Here is a 25,808-nt window from a genome sequence, read left to right as displayed (position 1 = left end):
GAATTGAAGGCTCAATGGAATTTACCATTCCTCTTCTGCAGTCTGAAAATAATATTTCCTTCAGATCTATCACTGTGTATTGAGTTATAAAAATGACTTCTATATCATTTAATGGAAAGTAATTAATATACTGAAAACATTTCTATAGTAAAATAAAGAGTCTGATTAATCTGGAAGATAATTTAATCAGATATATTAACACTTTAGGGGTTATTTACTAAACCTCAAATTTTTCTGATATGGGTTTTTTGGGCAAAAACTCAAATTATTTATTAAAAAAAACCCTCAAATTGTTAATTGTTATTACACCTCAAAGCTGCAAAAGGTCCAAATCTGAGAATCCATCATCTCAAACCTGTAAAGGTCATGTAGCCACTTGTTAAAGATATTCAGAGGTCGAGCTTTATTCTAAAATTAATTAATATGAAGTTGATCCTCCCTTTGCAGCCACTACTTTTCTGAGAAGTTTTTCCACTAGATGTTGAAATATTGCTGGTAGTATTTGCTTTCTTTCAGTTTCAAAGCATCAATATGGTAGGGCAATGATGTTGGTTTGAGGTCAGGTATTTGGTTGGTTTGAGGTTCAGGGCTCCGAGCAGGAGCCAAGTCCTTAAACACTCATCTCAACAAAGCTATTGTTTATGAACCTTGCTTTATAGATTGAGGCATTATTTGTGCTAAAACCTGGCCTTACCCAAACTTTTGCCTCAAATTAGAAGACACAGAATTGTCAAAAATGATTGTACTCCGCAATCTTAAGTTTGCTTTCACTGTAACCAGGGTCCCTAGAACAAACCAAACCAAAACAATTCATTAAACTTTAAAATAGCAAAGACTTTATTAAGAAATAACTTACAGAAACTCCAATTCCCCTCTTCTACTGACAGCATGCGTCTTCTTCTCCTCCTTATTGTATTTGGTGTCCAGCAGATTCTCGATGAAGAAAGAAGACACCCTGGCAGTGGTGGTGCATTGGGCTTCCATGCCGTTCAGTGCCGTTTTGCCGACCTGCTAGTGATGCTAAAGGGTTAAGTGAGCTGGGATCAGCAGGGGTAGGGGTGTCGAGGATCCACAGCAAACAAGATGATTAGAGTTCTAACCGGAGAACCCCAGGCAGGGGAAGTAGGAGATGAAGGCACAAAACAGGCCTCGGCAGGAGCCAAGTGGCGACAATTTTGGATGAGCTGTACTGGGTGGGCCCAGGAGATAAGACAGAGAAGTCTAGGTGCACCTATGGATGCTTGGTGCATCTGCTCGGGCTCCCTGCAGTCTGCATGCAGATACAGTACAGTAGGAGCGCTGTCGGAAGAGCTAAAGCAGTAGCACGCAGACTGCATGGAGCCCGATACTTCGGATCAGAGCAATTGCCAACCCAAGCCCAGAGTCTGGCTCCTTCCCATCTCTGCTGCGTCAGGATTCCAACAACGCTTTGAAGGCAGGCAGACAGTGGAACCTATACTGTATGGCGCCAAGCAGATGCTTCCTACTGATCCTACTGTACTGTATCTGTGCGCATGCTGTATGGAGCCCGAGCAGATGCCCCAAGCAGATCTTCCATAGGCACACCTAGACTTCTCTGTCTCATCCGGGCCCATCCAGCGCAGCTCATCCCAAATTGTCGCCACTTGGCTCCTGCCGAGGCCTGTTCTGTGCCTTCATCTCCTACATCCCCTGCCTTTTCTGAAGAGGAGGGGAAATAGAGTTTCTGTGAGTTATTTCTTAATAAAGGCTTTGTAATTTTAAAGTTCAATTTGTCTTTGTGTTTTTTTTTGTTGTATAGTAACAAATTTTTAAAAAAAATGTTTTGATGTTACAGGTCCTTTAACAGAAACTCCACACCATGAAATTCCATGAGCATTACTCATTCAGACAGGAAGTGTTTTCATTTTACTCTGAGGGGGTAATATATTAAAACTAAAATTTATCTAATCTTTTTATTAAACCAAGATAGACCAAACTTCCATCCATGATTTTATCTTATGAATCACTAATTTAATAAAGTTTGGTCGGGAAACACTTAATAAAATCGAGCAAAAACTCGAATCGTACAAATTTTTCTGATTTGACTCTTGAATCACAGATTTATTCTGATTATTGGACAAAACCCAGAGCAGACCACAATATCTTCAAATTGTAAAACGGACCTCTGCCATTGATGTCTATGTTACATCTACAGGTTTGAATTGGTAAATTTTCAGATTTGGGGTATAATAAATATAGAAAAAATCATGTTTTTCCCTCTAACAATTTTAGTTTTTGCCCAATAAACCTGAATGGAAAAAATATTGTGGTTTAGTAAAAAAAACCCTAACTGTCAGAATTCCAGATGGTGTGCCTGAAAGGAGGAATGTTATAAAAGTTGGTAACAGGAAAACATTGAAAGAAAGATTGCAAATGTTATAATTTGAACCAGTGTGCAGTGTATGTAACAAAACTTATAACTAGGGATGCACCAAATCCACTATTTTGGATCTGCCGTAACCTGAATCCTTTGTGAAAGATTCAGTGGAACCAAATCCAACCCCTAATTTGTATATGCAAATCAGGACTGGGGAGAAAAATTTCTTTTAACTTCCTTCTTTTGTGACAAAAAGTCCCATGATTTTAAAGACGTGGTTCAGCCAGGCACAAGGATTTGGCTGAATCTGAATCCTGCTGAAAAAGGTTGAATACTGCCAGAATACCAAATCGAATCCTGGATTCGGTGCATCCCTACTTATAACTAAAAAAGATATGTTTGCACCAAAAGATTATGCCACCTTCAAGCATGCCATAAAAGTGTGCAATTAAAATTTGCAATAACATTCTCATGAACAATATTACATTGCAAAATGCAAACTTATTTGTGCAAATTCTATTTCTCTTGGTGACTTTTATTACATTCTCCCCTAGTGTGTATTATATCACACTATATTGAAGCATCTCTGAACTCTGTGGTCCAGTTATAAGTATCCCTACATAAAGATGCTTGTGGTAATACAGGGTAGAGTAGTGGATCTTCATGAATAGTCCACTGTGTCAGGGGCAGTTTTAACAAAAAACTAAAGGTTAACTAAAGAAGTAGGCTAGAAATGTTGTACATTATGTTTTGGATTGCCCAAGGCAACCACACCCCTTTAGCAGGGACGATCTTTACATCTGAAGATGTCCCAGTATCTCCCATCTTCTTTTCTGCTGATTCGCTGCACAAACTCTGTGTTGCTGTCACTTACTAAGCTGAGGGGCTGACTCACAATGTACAATACACATAGAATATAAATGTTACAATATAAGGTGGATTAGTAATTAATACAGATAATTACTAGTGATGGGTGAATAAATTCAACAGGTGTGAATTCACGGGGAGTTTCAGCGTTTCGCCATCAGCGAATAAATTCATGAAACTGTGATGAAAATTCACTGGTGAAAAATCAGACGCATCAAAAAACATTTGGGCGCACGTCAGAATAGTCACACACATAAAAATTGTTGCACGTCAAAATTATTCGGCCGTCCATTGCCGTAACTGTATTTGGACAAAATAATAAAATTATAAATAAAAATTGTCGTGGGCATCTAAATTGACGTGTGTCAAAATAATTTTTACACCCATTGACTTCAATGCGTTTCTCATTTTTCACCTTTTGCAAATTTCGGGGGAAACATGACAAATTCGCCCATCACTAATAATTACTACATGGCAACACAGAAACCAGTGCAACTAGCATCAGAATTTAACAGCTTGATAATTTGCAGCGACCCCTAAGCTTAGCTTCTCAACAGCTGCTCAGAGCCCAATGAGCATGTAAGTGTAGTATACAATTTCCAAGATGGTGACCCCCTGTGACAAGTTTGAAGTCCTGGATCATTGCTGCTATTGAGAAGGTGAAACTTTAGGCTGGTGCAATAAGTTCAGTATATTAAATATGGCATTTTTAGTCATATTCTTTTAAGGGTTTAGTTCTCCTTGAATCCAGTTTGGTGAAAATAGTCTTTGTTTAAGTTTGGGGCATGGAAACATTCAGGGGCAGATTTATTTAAAATCGAATTGTGTTTTCCAAAAAAAAAAAATGTCTAAAATGTCTAAAATAGCATTAAAATAAACTAATACCTTCATAACATCTAGTGAAATTGGATTTGTATAGTCATACAATCACCTATGACTATATTCATTTGAGAACACCAAGGGAAAAAAGCAAACACTGCAAATTTGGTAAATTCATTTAAAGGTCTGGAAGCCTGTTGCAGCAATTTCTGTTTTCAATATTCTCAGTAGTCTGTAATTTGCATTTATATTTTTATAAGCAAGGAATAATGTTGATCTATCTACACCATGACACATTATCCTTTTTTTCTAAGTGAAAGTTATTCAGTTATGCTAATATTAAATTCGTACATAGTTACATAGTTGGTTACATAGTTACATAGTTAAATCGGGTTGAAAAAATACAAAGTCCATCAATTCCAACCCCTCCAAATGAAAACCCAGCATTCATACACACACCCCTCCCTACTTTTAATTAAATTCTATATACCCATACCTATACTAACTATAGAGCTTAGTATCACAATAGCCTTTGATATTCTGTCTGTCCAAAAAATCATCCAAGCCATTCCATCATCATCAGCCATCATCCAAGGCATTAACTGAATCAGACATCACAACATCACCCGGCAGTGCATTCCACAATCTTTTCTTCTAGTCTAAAGGGGTGGCCTCTGTTACGGTGATCCACTTTATGGTTAAAAAGGTCCCCTGCTATGTGTCTATAATGTCCTCTGATGTACTTGTAAAGTGTAATTTTGTTGCACTTAGTCTCTGCACTCTCTCCAGCTCATTTATATCCCTCTTAAGGACTGGAGTCTAAAACTGCACTGCATACTCCAGATGAGGCCTCTCCAGGGACCTATAAAGAGACATCATTATGATTTCATCCCTTGAGTTAATGCCCTTTTTTACTCAAGACAGAACTTTATTTGCTTTAGTAGCCACAGAATGACACTGCCCAGAATTAGACAACTTGTTATCTACAAAGACCCCTAGATCCTTCTCATTTAAGGAAACTCCCAACACACTGCCATTTAGTATATAACTTGCATTTATATTATAAAGTACATAACCTTGCATTTATCAACATTGAACCTCATTTCCCAGTTTGCTGCCCAGTTTTCCAACTTAGACAAATCACTCTGCAAAGTGGCAGCATCCTGCATGGAACCTATAGCTCTGTAAATGTTTTTTTTATCTTGTCAGACATATTTTTGTTATGCTTTAACAGATTATGGATTTGGATCTTTCAATATCCAACTTGTTTTCTGTTGTTTTTCCCACTTTCCAGATAATAGTTGCATCCTCACTTGTTTCCTGTTTATTCCACTGATTGAACTAAAATGTATTCAGATATTCAAATACATATTTTATTGAACAGATTTTGGCATATTTAACACCGGAACAGATAGAATAGAAATGAGACATGATTTGAACTATTTTGCAAACCTATGTTTTTGTTTTTTTAAACAAACTGCTACTCTCCTGCTGTAGCTTTAAAAGGGACCCGTAACCCAAAAAAATAATTCCAAATCCTATTTTATCATGTTAGTCAAGCAAAATTAAGTTTAATTACACTGTTAACATTATTTGAATATTTTTTCCTTCCGTCTGGGAATAAATAATTATAGCAAGCAGGCAGGAGCCATTTTGTGGACACTGTTATTAAGACAAGTCTTGCATCATCTCAAAATATTGTTTGTGCATCAGAATTGGGGACCTGATGCCCTGGCTACACAATTAAATGGTGAAGAGAACAGGGGGAATGCTGGGAGAGCAGTGATATATAGTAAGTGCTGAATGGAAAGTGAAAGCAATTGCCTGCCCAGCCTCTATGCCTAAGACATAGAGATGGGGCAGGCAATATTTGATTGACAGCTGAGATTTTTACACTGTTGCATTTACAACAGCTATGAATGCTTTAATAAAAAATAGAAATTGGATTTCATGTTTAATTTGAAAAGGACTTTTATTATACAGATTTTTATGTCTGGATGACAGGTCCACTTTAAAGTAATATTGCTCTACAATGCTTTTAATTTATTTTCCTTGGGCCAGCAATTATAGACAGGCAGACACAATTACATTTATATTTTGTTGGTAAAATGTTTTAATGGATAAATATTAGTCATGTGTTTGACAACAACAACATTGGCAGAAGCCAATGACAAGAAAGTAATGTATAGATTCCCTAGTAGCAAGCCATAACCGCACACCACTGTTAGCCAACTAACCCTAACTAATGAGAAAAATAAAATGCTGCAGGCAATGAATAAGTGGGCTTGAGAAGGGAGGTGAACTTCTATACAGCAGACCTTGCCATTTAGGCCCCCTGTTCCCTGGGCCTACTGTATTATAGTTACGCCACTGGAGAGGGAGGATTTTTTGTGGAGCAGAGAGGTCTTCTTTCTCTATAGTTATGCTGCTGTTGCCTTATTTTGTTCAAGAAAATCAGCAATTGTATCATCAATTATATCAGGAAGATTTCTATACTGAATTCCTATATAAATACAATAAACTTCCAGTAGGCAACTTTTTCTATTAAATGATACAGTAAACCCGAATCCAATGCTATTTAAAGTATATGTTCACCCAGGATATACTTCTTTAAAATAACTTAGAATTTTAGAATTAGCCTCTATAAATAATGCAAAACAAAAATAAGGCATTTTGAGATAAAAAATGTGGATTCTAGGTTACATGTTACATGAAATGATGTATTTCCAGATCTGTACAAGGTATGAAAGTTGACAGAGTCAAATGACCAAGCAATGACATTTCTCAGATATGACAGCTCATTTCAAATCAGTCTGGGAAAAGTTTAAAGGTTTCTAAAGTATATTATAAGTACAGCATTTTGTAAACTCATGGCAAACTTACAGATACATTTGATTGCAAACACATTTCTAAGGTGGAGGAGCAACTGATTTTACATTCCAACAATAATGAATTTTGCAGATGATATAATACAGAGTAATAAATATGTATTTCCTAAACAAACTATTTACAGTAATGTTTGCTGGCAATGGTTTCTTCTAATATCCCAATTGTTTGCATAATTACCAACCTACTGCTAGAGTCTCAAAAAAGTTTGGGCTGTTTCCATGTTAAATGAGAATCAATATTCAGTAATAGTATGAGGATTAGCAGGGCACTGTTTTTCAAATATATGGGGGCAGCCTGAAGGCTATTTAGGGTGAAATTTGGGGAGAATGTCTATTTGTACTGTTATTACTGTTATTACTGTGTGTTATGTACTAAATTCTAAATGCAAAAATCACGAAAAAATTGTGATTTTATTTTTTATATAAAAATTGGAATTTTAAAAAATTACACATTTTTCAGAATTATTAAACCCCAAGGAAGGAAAAGTCAATGGGAAAGTCCCAATGGTTTTTTGATGTGTGCTGGGTTTAGTGCAATGCGGGGGAAAAAATCTCATTGCCAACTGGCCAAGGATGTGTCTCAATGCAGCATGTATTAGGGGAAAGGGAAACATTTCCTGTGGCTTCATATTTCTTACTGACCAAAGAACCTACCAAATGTGTACCATTATCTGGGGAGAACAACTTAGTAGCAAATGGTGGATGCATAGGTTATTATTCCTGGCCTCTATATATGAAAGAAATGTATTACCTGCTTGGCTTTATATATGTAATCAATGCATGTTACCATAAAATCATCACCACATTCTTATTGTGGACAGAGTACGTTTACTTTTCTCTTGGTAATCTGTATCCAAATTATCATTTCAATGATTCCCTGAGCAAAAACCCTTTCAGATAATGTGTCAGTATTTAGAAAATAAGATAGATACACATACATTGACCTGAAAAAAAAAAGTTCAATTAAATTCAAAATGGAACCTGAATTTTGTCAGGGTACATTATTTATCCAATATTATTTGCTAAAATTCAGATTTAGCATTCAGCATTTCATCTGCAACATTGGCCACATACTTTATAATCTAGGGACAGTTTCAGTCCCCTATTTTCTGGTGACATATTACATACAGTACTTTGACAAATAATAATTACCCATTACTCCTCAAAGAAAGTTGACTCTCATATATTCTGGCCTACAGTACCTGTTTTCATAGTGTATATAATTATAAATAGCAACATAGCTAGCAACCAACATTGGCAATTGGATTATTTTATGAATCAATCATTCTAATGATTTTATTTCAAAGCATGCTGGAATATGTTTGTTCACATATGCAGCAATTATGAACACCTGCTTCTAAATGTAGCAGCAAGTTTTATTGCTTTTTTTTTTTGGTAGTTGAGATCTGAGCCAAAGACAAATATCCTTCTTTTACATAGGTCTCAGCTGCTATACTGAACAGCATCATTGATAGTAATGAAGCTAATTTAGTTATGTAGTTACTAGGACATTTCTTTTGATTTTTTTAAATTGTTAGATACTGTAAAATAATAGATTATGGTGCATTTTATTTATGGGGTTAGGCTTTAGCTTGAAAGTAAAGCAGTGAGAATCTTCACCCCTTTTTTTATCTTTGTATTCCTAACATATTCAGTGGCTTTAAGTTCATGTATGTGCTTATTGTTTTAGGATTATTAAAAAAAAGGAGGTTACCCAGTCCCCTTTAAAAATACATGCTAAACAATAAGTAAGTTATTTACATTCAACAAAGCTACATCAAAGCTGAGACATTCATAGAAATAACAGGTATTATTGTCTAAATATATATTATAACTCAACTTTTGTATCCACTACTGCTAACAAGTTTCTGTTTTTCTTTGAGATCTTTTATAAGCCCAGCATTTTTAAGGTTTTTATAAAATGTTATATAACAGGAAAAAAATATGACTATTTGTAACCTTTAAAGCTGCTTTCTCAAAATAATATGGATGCATTTTCTGTAATGAACTGTGCTGTAGTGAACTGTCTGTAGTGCGTTTTATTGCAGTAAATTAAGTACTAATTATAAATGTTGATGAAATGCTGTTAATTTATTCTGAGATTAACTAAGATCTATTCAGCTGTCTGATTTGGATTTCTAAAAATCCTCTTTGTGTATGCAGTATACTTCATATTGTTACCAATGTAGAGAGGGTCATTGTTGAACTTTTTATGTTAGAAGCAATGCTTTGTTTTAAAGCGGAAGGAAAGTCGTCTTGCACTTGGGGGTGCCAAATGTTAGGTACCCCCAAGTGATAGTATTTACTTACCTGTAACCCCATGCTGGTCTTTCAGAAAACTGCACCGGCCCGGAGTTCTTCTAGAGAGCACCACGGAGTGATCCTCTTCTGGCTTCTTCTGTCTTCAAATTTCCCGGGGCAGACACATGCACAGTAGAACAAATACTTGACTTTTTAGTTAAAGTTCAGTTTTTCTCTCTATTGTGCATGTGCAACCGCACGAAGAAAGAGGAAGAAGGAAGAGGATCGCTCAGTGGTGCTCACTGGAAGAACCCTGGGCCAGTGCAGTTTTCTGTTGATAGGAGCTCCCGACCCGGGGTTTTAGGTAAGTAAATACAATCACTTGGGGGTGCCTAACATTTGGAGGCTTTCCTTCTCCTTTAAGAAAAGAAGGTGGAGGATCAAGCAAATATATAAAGAAAGGCCTTTCATTACATAGTCATAACACATTTAGACAATAACCCTTGTAATGCAAGAATTCTGTTTGCAATGTATACTGTCTCAACTGTCTGTGATTTACATCAGGAAACAAGTGTTACCACACATAGTATATTGCAGATTGTCATGAAAAATCATGTTTTATTATTATTACATGCAACATGTATTTAAAAATAATGACAATGGCTACAAGTTCTGGTAGCTGTGTACAGTTAGCACAGAAGAATGATTGGATCTCCATTCATATATAAGATACAGAAAAAGAAGTAAAGCTGAAGCTGTCCATTAAGCTAAGGCTGTTCTAACTGTAAGATGAAGTCACACTGTAAACAACTGATTAACCTGCATCAGGTCTATAAAAGCAAAAAAGAATGTGATTGTGAGTGTATGAAATACATGCATGATGGAAATGAAATAAGTACAGACATTAAGTTAAAGGGTCATAGCATATGCTGGTATATAACTAGAAACTAACAGTTTTTGCACTTTGTACATGACCCAGGCATTCACCACCGCATACATCCCCTCCATCTAACAAGAACCACTGCGTGACACTTCTTTATTGGAATATTCCTGGCCACAGCTTTATTAACCTTACCACAGAATCCTCCAAACATTAACATCATGTGTATGTAATCTATAACATAACCAAATTGTATTATACATTCATAAAATCAGAATATAACATTGATATTGTGTAAACCAATATCCCCCTGAGCCTATGTCAGTCTGCCTTTTCCTTGACCCAAGCAATATCCTCTAGCCGCAACATCCTGCTCACAGATTTGCCATAACCCCCACTTGGTCCAGATCTAACCAAATACCCCTCAACCCTCTCAACCACTCCTGTAAATCTCTTCTAAGGGAAGGTGGGTGGGAAACCTCTCTTCTCTCCCCTACTATCAAATGGTGGCACTCCTCAATTAGATTGGCACTAAAATGGCCACCAGTGCTCACCCTTAGGCTTAACCACCCCCCTTTTCTTAACCCCTCCAATAGGGTCCTGCCTGTGTTAAGCCAGGGTCATGATGCCACTCCTCCTATCCTTGTTGCTATCTGTGGCATTACTTTGTCTCTGGTTTCTTAAATGAGACCTACAGTACACAGTGAAAGTTTGTACATGTACCCTTAAAGGATAAGTAAACCTTAAGTAAACCTAGCACAGATTCATAAAATGTTTTGGCACTCATGAATATGTGAATACAAGGCACAAATATGCATAAGCTGAAGAAATGTGCTCATCCCTAGTAACCGGCATTACATTTTGCCATATGTGATACTACTCCATAATCTTCCTTTGAATACAGTCTTATAGAGAGAACGATATTTATTAGCTAGTGAAATACCCTGTTGGGTTGTCCTGTGTCTGAACAATTTTTTGAATCATATGTGAACCTATGCAGACCCACTAGGCCAACTGAACAATATGGGAAAATGTGGTTTTCCGTCAACTGGACTTTCTCCCTGGCCTAAAATATATCTGATCACTCAGCTCAGAGGCCACTGACTTGCTGTTCTGCTGTAGAAAACTGAAGAATAAGATGAATAAGAAATCTTATATTTTTCAAGTTACTTGTATAACATTAATATTTATTGGTATAAAAATGTACTTCTTTCCACTGGGTTGTACTCACATCAAACATGAACAATCCTGCTTGTAGCATAACCTGTGTTGTTTGCGTAGCATTTTTTATAATGTATAGAACGAGCACCCAGGTATGAAAAACATGACTTTTATAAAGTTCAATTGAGTCCTAATCATTGAAATTAATGGAGCCCCAAGCTTAAAAAAGGGTAATCAATACTCTTGCTTTACAATCTGAACAACAATTTCATGTGTACATAAGTCTTGCCAAGTATTTTATTTGGAACAGGTTAAAACAGATACCGCACTTACAAAGTAAATGAAAAATATTGTTTACAACAGTATATACTAAATAAAAGGCTATTATTTTATAGTTTGTAGCAATACTTTGCAGTGAGTTAGTGTTTTGATATAAACTTGCTTGGGCTACCTTTGATTGGTTAGTTTTAATAATTCTGTAAATTTTCATTAATTTTACTTATCAGTCCAGTAAATACTGTATAAAGCTCAAACCAGATTCTGTCTGGCAGCATCAGTATTGTCAGGAGCCTTAAAGGACAACCAAGCCTTAACTAAATGCTGAACTACACTAGCCTACAGTTTCAGCATCTCTATAGTATTAATGATCCAAACCTTCATACTTGGCACATCTTGGATTTTGTTAGGAGCGTCAGTGACACAAACATGCTCAGAGTGCTCAAAGTGTCTGTTTAGAATTTAAGATTAGTGGTCATCACAAATTAGCAAGTAGAAAATTAATCTAGCTGATGCTAAAGGGCAGACCATTACATTCTGCTGTTAATTGCACTGGTTTCAAAACTGCCATGTACTAATAATCTAAATGAATTACAAATAGAATACTATTACTATATTAAATCTTAAATTTATATTCAATATACACATTGTATTATGAGTCAGTCCCTAAGCTCAGTAAGTGACAGCAGTACAGAGAGAATGTGCAGTGAATCAGCAGAAAATAAGATGGGGAGCTACTGGGGTATCTTCAGAGTCACATATCTTCACTGCTAAAGGGCTGTGGGTTCCTTGAGATGGTACAGAAGCCAAAAATACAATGTACAACATTTCTAGCTACTTCTTTAGTTAAAAATTGAATCCTCCTTTAAGATTTCGATACACATTTTGAACAAATGATTAATAAGATTATTCATAATATTGGATAATTGGGATCTAGAGAAGATTAAGTTTTAGTGGCCTTTAGCAATAACCTCTTCCTCTTCACAATAAAAAGTTGCTGGTGGATGTCAAAGAATAAGGGGAAGGCAAAGTTTATTTAATTAGTTTGAAGCAAATATCCTAATTATACTGGTCGTTGGGGCCATGATTGAGGAAAGAAGGATTATTTTGCATTAAATGTGCCAACTTCAAGAGCATTGAGGCCATAGGTGGGAACAGGATTTTTTTCTGGCTCTAAATCCAACCATGAAAAACTATTTAGGTACGATTTTAACCTATTAGTCCTCTCAATAAATAACAGGTGGGATCAGTATTGATTGTCACCGTTATATACAACTTCTTGCCTCCTGCATAAGACAGAGGTAGAGGAAATAAAGGTGGTGATCCGATGGAGCTTTTTCTGGTAATTAACCTAAAAAATAGAAATTGTGAGCACTGGTCTAATCCATGCTGTAGCATTGACCAGCTGCTATTTTTTTTACATCGATCAGTCTAACCTACACCCTGGAGTTGATCAAACGATATACAACTATTATTTGCACACATAAAAGAAATTGCCAGCACTCAAATTCAGTCTATGTGAATCCCTTTTAATACATTTTACAAAATTTAAGGTGTTTGTATATAAATATGTAAGCTCGCATGCCACATAAAGGCTCCTCATTTAATGCTCTAGAGACTGTCTAGTGTGTATTGAAAATTAAATTGCATTTAAAAACATTCAAAATGTTAAATCCCTAGCAACAATGTGCATTATATGTGACTGAGAGGTAGAACTCTCCATCACTATACATTGTTAATTAATTCCTTGCTGGTCTCACTAGATTTTCTGAGCAAAAGGTAAGTGAACATGGTTGCACCACGCTGAACATAATGCTGGGGATCAATGAATAAAAGACCAGCAAGGAATTAATTAAGATTCTATAGGCTAAGAGGCACATTTATCAAAGGTAGAATTTCCAACTCATGTGAGTTTTTAAAAACTCCCCTAAAATACCATAAAGTCGACCAATCAAAATTTATTTTAAAAAAAATTTGTCAAACTCAGATTAATTAAATCGACCTGAAAACTTGAATCGAATTTGAATCAAATTCTATTTGAATATAAAAATCTCGATTGATTGCAGCAAACAATTCCAAATTGATCCCTGGGCATCTCCCATTGACAGCAATTCGGCAGGTTCGGTGGCGAATAGTCAAATTCTAGTTCTTAAAGGGCCAGAGTATGATAAATATTGAAAATCAAATTCAAATTTTTTAAAAAAAACTCGAATAAAATTTGAATAACTCCAGTTTTGACTATAAAAAAATTTTGATTAGAATTTTCAATTCAACCCGTGATAAATCTGCCCTTATGTGTCAGCTAGAAGCAATATTCTGCAATAATCCTGACATTTAGGGGCCGATTCACTAAGCTCGAGTGAAGGATTCGAATGAAAAAAATTCGAATTTCGAAGTATTTTTTGGGTACTTCGACCATCGAATTGGTTAAATTCGTTCGAATACGAACGAAATCGAACGAATCGAACGAAAAATCGTTCGACTATTCGACCATTCGATAGTCGAAGTACTTTCCCTTTAAAAAAAACTTCGACCCCCTACTTCGGCAGATTAAACCTACCGAAGTCAATGTTAGCCTATGGGGAAGGTCCCCATAGGTTTGCTAACCTTTTTTTGATCGAAGGATTTTCCTTCGATCGTTGGATTAAAATCCTTCGAATCGTTCGATTCGAAGGATTTAATCGTTCGATCGAACGAAAAATCCTTTGATCGATCGAACGAACGTTTAGCGCTAAATCCTTCGACTTCGATATTCGAAGTCGAAGGATTTCAATTCGAGGGTCGAATTTCGAAGTATTTTTAACTTCGAAATTCGACCCTTAATGAATCTGCCCCTTACTGTAGTTTTTATATAGTGGTTTGAATGACAGACATTCTATTTTATGTGTATACTATTTGCAAATACAGATATGTGTACAGTATATTTATTAAGAGGATTTATAAATCTTCATATTCTTTATTATTAGTAATTATTTCTTTTTAACCCTCAGGAAAAGATTTATCATATCATAAGGTAGGAAGCAACCTCAGGACTGATCAAAATTTTCCCTACATAGAGAGTGATGAAGTTCAAAATTCTGGATTAGAACTTGAATGGGACATGGAAACAGAGCTGGAAGAGCTTGGAACAAGCTCTCTTGATCAATATCAAGAGAATAACTTTACTGAAGACTTTCAACCAGATAGTTTCAATGGGCATTTTAAGCCTGATAACTTTACTGATCAGGAGTTAAAACAACCCAAAAAACAGTCGCATAGTGTTACATCGAGCCACCTCACTATTTCACCTAAAGGACGGTTCCAGCGTTTACAGGAGGAACCAGAATATTTTTCACATTGTTCAGAATCAGGATCCAAACTCACTTTACAGCACTTTTGTAGGATCTTTAAATTAATTTGCACATGTCTCTTTATATTCATTTTGGGATTATTAATAGGTTATTTTTCAAAAAGACCTTCTTACTTAACTACTTGCTGCGTGACTGAAGAAGCTTCTTCCAGTGAAACACAATTTCTCGCAGATATTGTAAACTCAATTACCAAAGAAAATATTGAAAGAAATTACAGGTAAGTCCTTTTTATTGAAGAGCTTTCATATCTATAGTTACAGTATATACACTATCTCTTTCAAGTTTTTCTCTCCAAAATTGTTTCTCACTGTTGACAATATGCTGTATTATATTTACAGTATGTAGCATATATTCTTTGTATGTAAGTGCAATTTCCATAGACTTTATGAGCCATTTTAAAACATTCCTAAGTCGCTATTTATTTATATAAAGGTATGGGACCTTTTATCCAGAATGCTCGGGGACCTGGGGTTTTACATAATTTAGATCTTCATACCCTAAGTCTATTAGAAAATCATGTAAACATTAAATAAACCCAATAGGCTGGGTTTGCTTCCAAAAAGGATTAGTTATATCTTAGTTTGGATCAAGTACAAGCAACTGTTTTATTATTACAGAGAAAAAGGAAGTTATTTTTAAAAAAAATTTATTATTTGGATAAAATGGAGTCTATGGGGAACAACCCTTCTGTAATCTGGAACGAGTTTCTGGATAATGGATCCCAGATCTGTATAATTTATATATATATATATATATATATATATATTTATATATATATATATATATATATATATATATATATATATATATATATATATATATATATATATATATATATATATATATATATATATATATATATATATATATATATATATATATATATATATAGATCTGTGGAGGAGTCAGCACTCTCGTAACCAGGTGCAAACGTGCCTGGGTGCAGTGTCCAAAATTTTTTAGAATTTCTATCCAACAAAGAGGTCCGCACTCTCAGGTCTTAAAAAATCAAAAATGGTTTATTAGCTAACGGACTAACATTTCGGCCTCTCCGAGGCCTTTCTCAAAGTACAGATAGATACAAAATGAAAGCAATAAATACCCTTGGTGGCAAGAAAGGTTAATTGGCTGACATCATCATCATCACTGTGCGTCAAGTACTAAAGTTTTTAAATAACACAACAAATTTTGATAACACATTAAAAATTTGAGACACATTTGTATTAAAAACCCCCATTTTAACCAAATAAGGAGTAAAATCATATTATATAACAATGTAGCAAACTGAGTTGCAAATCCTTCTTTAACAAAGCACAGCCAAACTGGCTGTCTTGTTTATGTTACATAATATTGTAATATGAGTATAGATTAAAGGTCTAGTGTTTATAGTCCCCCAAATGCATTAACTATAAATATAGCAGAAACCTAAGAAATAAATATATACATAGAGATAGAATATGGAGATATTATATTGATCATGCACCCAGGCAAACAAACACTTTATTCGAGAGTGCTGGCTCTTCGCTGGTTATATATATATATATATATATATATATATATATATATATATATATATATATATATATATATATATATATATATACCAATAGATTCCAGACCAGCACTCCCTTTGTTGGAAATGCATGTATTTACAAATTTGCAATTACTATATTTGCTATGCTATTTTGTTATTGTAGTTTTTGTAATATAGGCATTTAAAAAAATTAAGGCAATGATTTACATAATAATAATTTAAATAATGTCATCTTTTTTTAAAGTTTAGAAAAGAAGGTGAAGTAAATGTGAGAACTTTTAAACTATAAACCTATGACCAAGAAAACATAATATGTTTCTTTAAAAGAAAAAAAAAAGCTGCAAAGTCTGAGCATTATTTTGGGTTGAACTAGCTTTTACTGAATTTCACAGAAGCCACCACAGTCTCTATTGCATTGCCTTTCCCACATGTGAGGGAATAAGTAAATAATGTTCATAGAAATGCATGAAAACGAAGTGCATCTATTGCTTGGAATAACTCTCCCCAACTCTGATTAATGGTTCCACAACCTGTTGATCCCCATCACCTACTTCTTTCCAGGGTAGACATTGACACCACAAGAATGATATTCATGTCCATAACCCATAGTTATGGAATGGTATTAGCATTTTCTCCAGGTTCCTCCTGGTGTGCTCTTGTGTTCCTCCACAACATCCTTGTTCCTTCTTTCTACCCAGTGGATCTTGAAGTAATACAAAGTTATATGGGGGTAATGTAATTAAAAATTCAAATTAGCACCAGGTCCAGAAACCAACAGCAACCAATCAAATATTTGTTTTTCACAGGTAACCAATAAATGCTGATGTATTACTAGACCTGGTAATTTTTATTACATTAACCCTATAGAATGTTACTGTATGTTTAAACACAGCCAATGAAGTCCAAATATAGTGTTAATAAAACTAGGTTACTTGCCTATGAACCAGTTTTGTATTTCCTTTATCAGAAAAAAGGGAAAATTAAACTATATACTGTTAAGTGATTTTATGTATTGCCTCATAGGACATTGTGTTGTAATCACTGACATACTTTTTTAAGAATGGTGTCCTCCCTTAATTCCAGTTAAAGGACCAGTAACATGAACATTTTTTTAAAAAAAAAATTGTTAGCATACATCGAGAAAAAAAACAAGATAAATTAAACTTTAAAATTGCTTTATTAAGAAATAACTTACCGAAACTCCGATTGTGCTCCTATTCAGAAAAGACGTCAGGGCGAAGATCCATTGTGTGGCACTCGATTTCTCCCCCCTGGCTATCTGCTATAAGGAAAGCAGGGAGGAGAAATTGAGCGTTGCATGATGGATTGCTTTCTTTAATTGCTATCATTATTTGCTTTTATTGTTTAGTAGTCCTTTTACTGCAGATACTTTTATTCATCAAAAGAACATGCCGTGTATATACTGTATTTTATGCCACCTTGTCCAGTAATAATTTTCAGTCGATGATAAGCTAGTAATAACTGACTCATTTCTGTGAATCATTTCTTTGCTAATACATTACCAAACTTTTATCCAATAATGAAAATCTCAATAGAAGAATTTTAGCGTAAATGGCCGCCTTATTCTTTCAATATTAATGAAAATTGCAAGGATGGTCATTTTTAACACTTTAAATAGTATTGCTCTTTTTTAGAAGGATATTAGAACATCTAAGTAGACAATGCATTGGAAAATGCTATATTTGACAGTGTATTTCCTAATGTTAGCAATATTATGTTTTGTAACAGAATTAAAGAAATGCTACGTTCTTATGTTGAAAATAATTTTTTTGGCAGCAAGTATTGCTTTACATTGACTTGATTCATTTTATAACCTGTGTAATAGTATTTTATCTATTTATCTTTCAGTGTATGATATACAGCAAAACATGTTTTCATTATGATTTTATATTCCTTGTCCACTGAAGGTTATGAACCAGCCAAGTAAAATATCATTAACTCAGTATAGGAAATCATTCACCCTCATTACGATGTCCTTCTTTGTAGCAATTCTTCTTGCCATGAGATTACTGCACCTTAACCAATACTGCTGTAATTTAACTGCCTTTTCTCCTAACTTATTATATTTAGTAAATGTAAAGGAGTATGCCTGAAAAGGTTATTATGGAAAACAGCCGGTCAAGATGCATATGTTTAAAATGTTATATACGTTTTAGTACCCAAAAGTGAAATGTTGTATTACAGTAGTCTTAATGCAAATACATACTGTAAATGTTGTGCTACATATATGCAAAAATGACTATTCAAGGTCTAACTCATTTATTATCACTACGTAAAAACTAGGGATGCAATGAACCCTCCAATTCAGTAACGTAACTAGGAGGGGTGGGCCCTGGTGTGGGATGTGCAGCCTGGCCCCCCTACTTACGCAATTTTCCTATTGGAATCAGTGGTGCACTGAGGGGGTGCGGGCCCTGGCCCGATCGCACCCCCTACTCCCTCAGTAGTTCTGCCATTGCTCCAATTCTGTATTCTGCTGGATCCTCGAACCCTATGTGCATACATCTTTTTGCTTTATATATGGTTTGGCCATGTCCAGGCTCTTGGATTAAGCCACATTCGAATCCTGCTAGAAAAGGCTTGGATTTGGCTGAACCCAATCCGAGATTCAGTGCATAACTAGTAAAAACTAATTAAAATAATTCTGATTTGGTCACCAATGGCATCTTGCAGCAGTCACTCTGGCATTTGCCAGAATCCACAGATTGATGGTCTGGGCATAATTAACAGTTCCAACAGCAGGTTGAAGGGTTGGAGTAGAACATTGGGGTCCACCGGGGCTGCAACACCAAGGGCCTCCTAGTAGCTACTGGGGGCCCCCTCCCAAATTCCAAACTCTTGCATACTCCCCTCCCATATTCTTTTCTTAATTGGCAGACTATCTGCGGAACTGGTCTAGGCAGGTGGGTGGCCCATGCAGCGCCAGATTTGCTCTGTGGGCGCCCCTAGGCGGTGCGGTCCTAGGGCCCGCCCACACTACCTCATGCAGGTGCAAGAGCACTGGTGTGCAAGCTCCCTATAGAGCGGCTAGGCGGCATGCCACCCCAAAAAATTCATTGAACATCTAAACCACTAAAAAATCATTGAACATCTAAATCACTAAATCTTGGACAATGAATTCTTCTAATGCCTCTGTTTGCAAAATTTCAGAATTTGGGTTTAATGAAAATCACTTCAGGTGTCAACTATATGTTCTCCAAGAGGATCATTATGAATTATATAATTGGTCGTTAGTAAATTGCTGTATTTACAGTTTAGGATAGGACTACACGGACATTTTTGGCGCGATCCGACGTGTGGCGTCAAAATGCATGCGACAAATCGCTTGCAACAGAAATAAGGTAAGAGATAAAAATGTCGGATGAAGTCGCAACGTTGATCGGACGAGACACGACTTTGGATGCAGATGCCGCATGATGTGTCTGCATCTGACAGTCGTGTCTTGTTGGATCAACGCTGCGACTTCATCCGACAATGCATTCACTTACCTTATTTCTGTCGTATGTGTTTTGTCGCAGCGCAGATCACGCCGAAAACGTCCGTGTAGTCCTACCCTAACAGTGAAGACAAATATATTTATCCATATTGCATGTCTAGGTATTTTAAGCAATGACAAACATAACGTTTTATACTTATTGAGATAAATGTACCCCATTGATTTGAATTTGATCAGTCTGAGTGCAAACGCACACACAGCGCAGGTTAGCCCAAATATGCAAAAGGAGGCACTGATTGACTAACCTCCACTCTGCTCTGCCTACAAAAAGGCTCCGCATGAGAGCAGCTGAGCTTTCAGCCTGTGTGCCCACAGCCTAAATCAGTGCATATATGGCCAGCTAAAGTCATAGGAAACTGTTCTGATATATAATCTATATTGAGGGATATTACATCTGTACATTAGTTTCTACAAGTCATTTAAAAGGGGGTCAATGTTCTCCATTATAATATTGAGCAGTTAAACATCATATTTGGTACAATTATAACAACATATTGGGAACATAATAAACAATAACTAACATAAATAATGGCACAACACACATATTATGCCATAAAGAACATTTCTAACACGTCATTTTTCATGTTAAATAAGACTTCTATTCGAACTATATTGGTAAATAGCATTAATGTTTTTATCTGCTGTAATACACATCAATTGTTAACCCATGAATCAGTCACATTGGAGCCCATGCTGTCTGTCAGTGAAGTTTAATTCAACATGTGACAGAGCTCTATGGATACTGAAAGAAACAATTACAATGAATTACATTATGCTGTACTGGTCCTTATTTCCTTTTCTTTTTTCCTTTTTCCTTTTTTTTCTTGTTTTTCTAATAACAATGGTACAATACTCTTAGAGGTTTGTTGCAGGCACAGCCATGGTGGTGCACAATTTAATCCATGCAAATCATTGAACAGCTCATTAACCCACTAATTATTTGACAATGGATTCTTCTAATGCCTCTGTTAGCAACATTTCAGAATTTGGGTTTAATGTAAATCACTTCAGATGTCAACCATACGTTCTGCAAGGGGATCATTATGAATTATTTAATAGATCATTAGTAAATTACTGTATTTACAGTTAAAAAGTTAAGACAAATATATTTGTCCAAATTGCATTTCTAGAAAAGTTATTTTAAGGAATGACAAACATAACATATTTTATACGTGTTTAGCTAAATGTAGAGGTGTTTAGGGCATCTCTGGACATTATGTTGTTTTTCCCTGAATTAATAAATGGATTCAATAAATCAATAAACTGAATTCTATGGTTATATTCTTCTATATCTTCCCCTGTATTCATATACAGTAAACTGTCACAGACAGCCTATTTCCCCCCCATACTTTTGTTATGAAGTATGTTGATAGAAGAATGTTGCTGTATTTCACAAATTCATTCTCAGACCAAAATAAAAAAATACTTTGTTTTTGCTCCTCAAATAAGGTTAACATTTTTTAAGATAGATAATATGAGGGAAGGTTTTTGCACTATAAAAGAAGGTACAGAAAGTCCCTTTCTGTTCCTTGCTGTACATGTAAAATATGACCTACACCATCCTCATCTTCCATTGTGTGTAAAATGACATGTATAGCAGTTTCACAACAAAGTGTTTGGCCCTTCTAAACACTTTTGAACAATTTATTGTGGGGTATGACCTATTATATAATCTTGCATAGTTTTATCACCTAACCAGTTGTTCTAGAGAGTGTGCACCTCAGTGTCCTGTTTAGCTCAAGAAATAAAACAAACAAAAATAGATTTTTTTCAAAAAGTATGTTTAGCACAAGCCCTTTTCATTGCACTCATGTTAAGGGCCTTTAAGGGCCTTATTTATCAAAGTCTTAATTTTTCAGATTATTTTAATGAAACAAGTCTGACCAAACCAGAATTCACGATTTGACCTTTTTTATTATTTAAAAAGCACAAATTAATCTATTTGGGTAAAAAAAAACAAAAAAAGTACGAAAAATTGAATTGTACAAATGTTCTGTTTTTTCCAGAAACGTACAATTTTTTGGATTATTGCCTGAAAAGTCTAAAATAGTCCGATTTTCAGGGCTAATTCCAGTGCAGACCACTGAAACGTCCAAATAGGAAAGATACCTCTCCCATTTACAGCCTCTGGGTTTAATAAATCCTGAAAAATTCAAGTTTTTTCCACTAAAAATTCGTATTTTATAGTAAAAAATTTATTTTTTTTGGAGTTTCCATGTTTCTGTTTGAGGCAACTGGCTAAGCAAAATCGGGTCAAATGTTAAATGTTCATGGTACAGGTATAGGATCCCTTATCCGGAAACTCGATATCCAGAAAGCACCGAATTACAGAATGGCTGTCTCCCATAGACTCCATTTTATCCAAATAATCCAAATTTTTAAAAATGATTTCCTTTTTCTCTGTAATAATAAAACAGTAGCTTGTACTTGATCCCAACTAAGATATAATTAATCCTTATTGGAAGCAAAACCAGCCTATTGGTTTTATGTAATGTTTAAATTAATTTCTAGTAGACTTAAGGCATGAAGACCCAAATTACGGAAAGATCCGTTATCCACAAAACCCCAGGTCCCAAGCATTCTGGATAACAGTTCCCATATCTGTACTTAGTTTTCACGTGTGTTGCTAAATCAACTCTGTTGAAGAGGGCACCTATTGAATAGAATTAGGTTCAAATAAACCATCACTTCATTTATCTTACAACAGAATGCACGTCTAGGTCTTGTCTATTATATTCACTTGTATACCAATATATCATCTAGGACAGCCCTTGTCAGTTTTAGTAAAATGCCTTTATTTATTTATGGCAGAAGCTCCGCACTGTTTTGAGTGGCACTTCGTGATAAAGAGTGGATTGTCACTCGAAACATTTTGAGCTGCTGCCAGGAATAAATAAAGGCTTTTCACTAAATTTGAGGAGTGCTGTCGTGGAAGATATTGTATATAAAATGCAAAGGTGGGAAATAATTTCAGTAGCATAAAGTATGGTCGCAAATGTGCTGTTATGTACCATTAGTAACAACGCAAATGTTTTATAGGGATAAAGTAAATTATAGGGTCACAGTGAAAGTAGGAGCAAGGAGAAGAGACAAGGACAAAGTATTGACTATATTGACAGGGACTCTGTGCTTTCATTTCACCCACAGTAATAGTGTTTGATAGCAGCAGAAATATGTCAAATTTATATTTTATTCACTTGTTCTGTAATTGACTTAATTTTAGCAAGGATTATAAAAAGGACACACATTCAAGCATTATGTCTATACACCATGCAAACGGGATTCTGTTACAATAGAACATGTTTTATTTTTTATTCTTTTTCAAAACAAACAAAAGCAGTTACAAGTGCTGGCTCTTTCTGAAAGTACATGGTCAGGCAAAATGAGCTGGGATGGCTGCCTACACCCCAATATTTCAACAAAAAAATTATACTTGTGTAACATTTAATATGGTTTTATATGGTAGTGTGAATTATTTGCAGTGGCAACAATGTAATTTATAAATAAAAACCACATCATAAAAATCATGACAATATCCCTTTAAGCTTTACTGTTCACCTATAATAGGTTTGTTGAATGGGAGGTGTTACTGGCTATGTACGGTAAGTAGCCATTCCAGTAAGTCTATTGCATTTGGCAAAGAATCCAGCAAACAGAAAATATGTATATTTATTTCTAATTTTGGGCTCCATTTCTCTCTTCCTTTCTCTCTATTTGTCTGTTTATTAGTGATGGGCGAATTTGGGGCATATCGCCTGAAAAATTCTTGAATTTCCTGCGAAATTCGCGAAATGGAGACGAATTCGAGAAACTCCACCGGAGTCTCATTTTTGATGCCAGCATCCGTTTTTCGGATGCCGGCATACGTTTTTGCCGAAATTGCACCGGCGTCCAAAAAAACGGATGCCGCCATCCATTTTTTTTTGACTCCAGCGAATTTTCCCGGTGGTTTCACGAATCTTTGGAATTTGCCGCGATTTCGCGCCTGCCGAATAAATTCGCCCATCACTACTGTTTATCTCTACCAGGCCATTGGGGAGTAAAAAACAAAATATACTTTCTGCTATAACATAAGGATGGTAACCATACGCTCTACTGCTGCTGTATACTTGTATTTCTGTGACTGCCAGCATGTCAGTTGTTAATTATTCGCATATCATTTATTCTTACTTGTGACTTTCATACAATAAATGCAGTTGAATCTCAATACATACGGTATGTATGCTTTTATCACTCTAGCACACTAGCCCATAGCATTTTTCCCAGATGAAGATAAAATAGATATTAGTAACGGTTTATCATCTTGAATATATGACTACAGAGGCTTGTTTAACTAAAAAACAAGTCACATGTGTTATTAAATTCAAATATGCGGCATCATTTTGCTCAAGAACTTTACCTTGGCAATACAGCAACAGCATAGGGAAAAAGAAGATTGATTTTAGTTGGAAACCTTCAAGCAATTAATTATTCTCTAGTGCAATTCTATTTTTTTTTATTTGTCTGCCTATATAACTATATTAGGTTTCTCTGGGAGCTACAAAACACTTTATGAAATAGTTATGTGCTGTTCTGAATCACACACATTAGTGAAACAAAGCATTGTTGCCTCAGAAGGTATATTATTGATTTCATTCCTTTTAACTTTCATTTTGGGAATAATCTCCCCGTTTTATTACACCTGTAAATGTACAGATGCAGCCACTTTGGTTTGTCTGTTTGACACAGAATAACTAAACACAGATATCCCATTTATCTCATTTAACACAGAAAACTGTGTCACAACATCCCATCTAATTAAAGCATTCACCATTGTGAACAATGGTGCTTTGGTATGCTAATGAAAAGGTTAAATGCATTTAATGAGTTAAGATAACTTTAGATAACACAGTTTCTTCAATTAACTCTGAGTCATGACGCATTTAACTCACAAATCCAAGTGGCTTCATCTGTAGATGAACAACATGAGTTGTTTATGGTTGATTTTCTTTATTGAGAGAAAATATTTTTATGTATCAGAAAAAGTTCGAGTGAACTTTCACATTTCAGTAAACATGTAAATCAAAGTATAAACAGATGATTTTTTTTTTTTTTTCAAATGGTAAAGAGGAATGGATTTTTTTTCTATGAACAAAGTTAATGATATTAAGCTATTCTCTATAAGCCTAGTGCGGACTGTGTATATTGTATAATTATGACAGAGTAATAGTGCAGCATATACACGGAGATAAGCAAATCTGGTTCCTCAAAACATTTGTTTTGCCAACTGGAAATGTGTAGTGGGTGCCTTAACCACAGCCTGAAATAACGAGACTGCTATTTTAAAACAGCTGTTTGCTGACAAAAGTTCCATTTTGCAGAGCTGGAAGGGATATGTTATGTCTGGTTGACTTAATCACTACTGGTTATAACAATGTAAAGCCTCTGAGAAGCTGAAATGCAGCCAAATTCAGGAACTAGGTGGATTATTTTGTTCATCTCACATATGAGACTTTGTTAAGCAGGAAAGTATTTCTGTCATGACAGTGATAAGAACCCAAAGGAGTCAGCCAGTAATTGCTTATTGCTGTTCACTTTAGAGATCCTGCTAGTATTGGTCTTTGTGCCAATTTAAATGCCCTTTTGGGGCTCTGGAACTTGCTGCTACAATGCCAGCAAGGAATTTACTAAATTTAATTAACTATCTACTATAGTAAGACATGAAGAAGGGTAAGAAAATCCCAAAATCAAGATCAGGTAGACCATGGTGATAGTCATGTCATTAAGCAGAAAACCCTTTATTAGTACCAGTCTTCAAAGAAGCCCTTTTGGTACACTAGAACTTTCTACTGCAGAACCAACAAGGACCCTTCTTGATAAACTAACTACTCAAGTGAGACACAGATTAGGATTAGGCGAAAATCATGGTTAGAAACAAAGGGTCAGGAAAGGCAGAAA

At 35.3% G+C, this 25,808-nt stretch overlaps 1 protein-coding gene across 1 annotated transcript in view; it reads left to right on the top strand.

The window, feature by feature from the left end:
- Positions 1-25,808, top strand: part of naaladl2.L (N-acetylated alpha-linked acidic dipeptidase-like 2 L homeolog) — a 338,033-nt gene that overhangs the window by 103,412 nt on the left and 208,813 nt on the right. The window contains exon 3 of the mRNA XM_018263683.2: positions 14,461-15,037. Coding sequence (XP_018119172.1) covers positions 14,461-15,037 — 577 coding nt within the window. The remainder of the gene's footprint in view (positions 1-14,460; positions 15,038-25,808) is intronic.

The sequence above is a fragment of the Xenopus laevis genome, chromosome 5L (genome assembly GCF_017654675.1).
Source record: "Xenopus laevis strain J_2021 chromosome 5L, Xenopus_laevis_v10.1, whole genome shotgun sequence".
In the NCBI taxonomy this organism is placed as follows: domain Eukaryota; kingdom Metazoa; phylum Chordata; class Amphibia; order Anura; family Pipidae; genus Xenopus; species Xenopus laevis.
The sequence above is the reverse complement of the archived record's forward strand: the minus strand, read 5'-3'. Positions and strand labels throughout refer to the sequence as shown.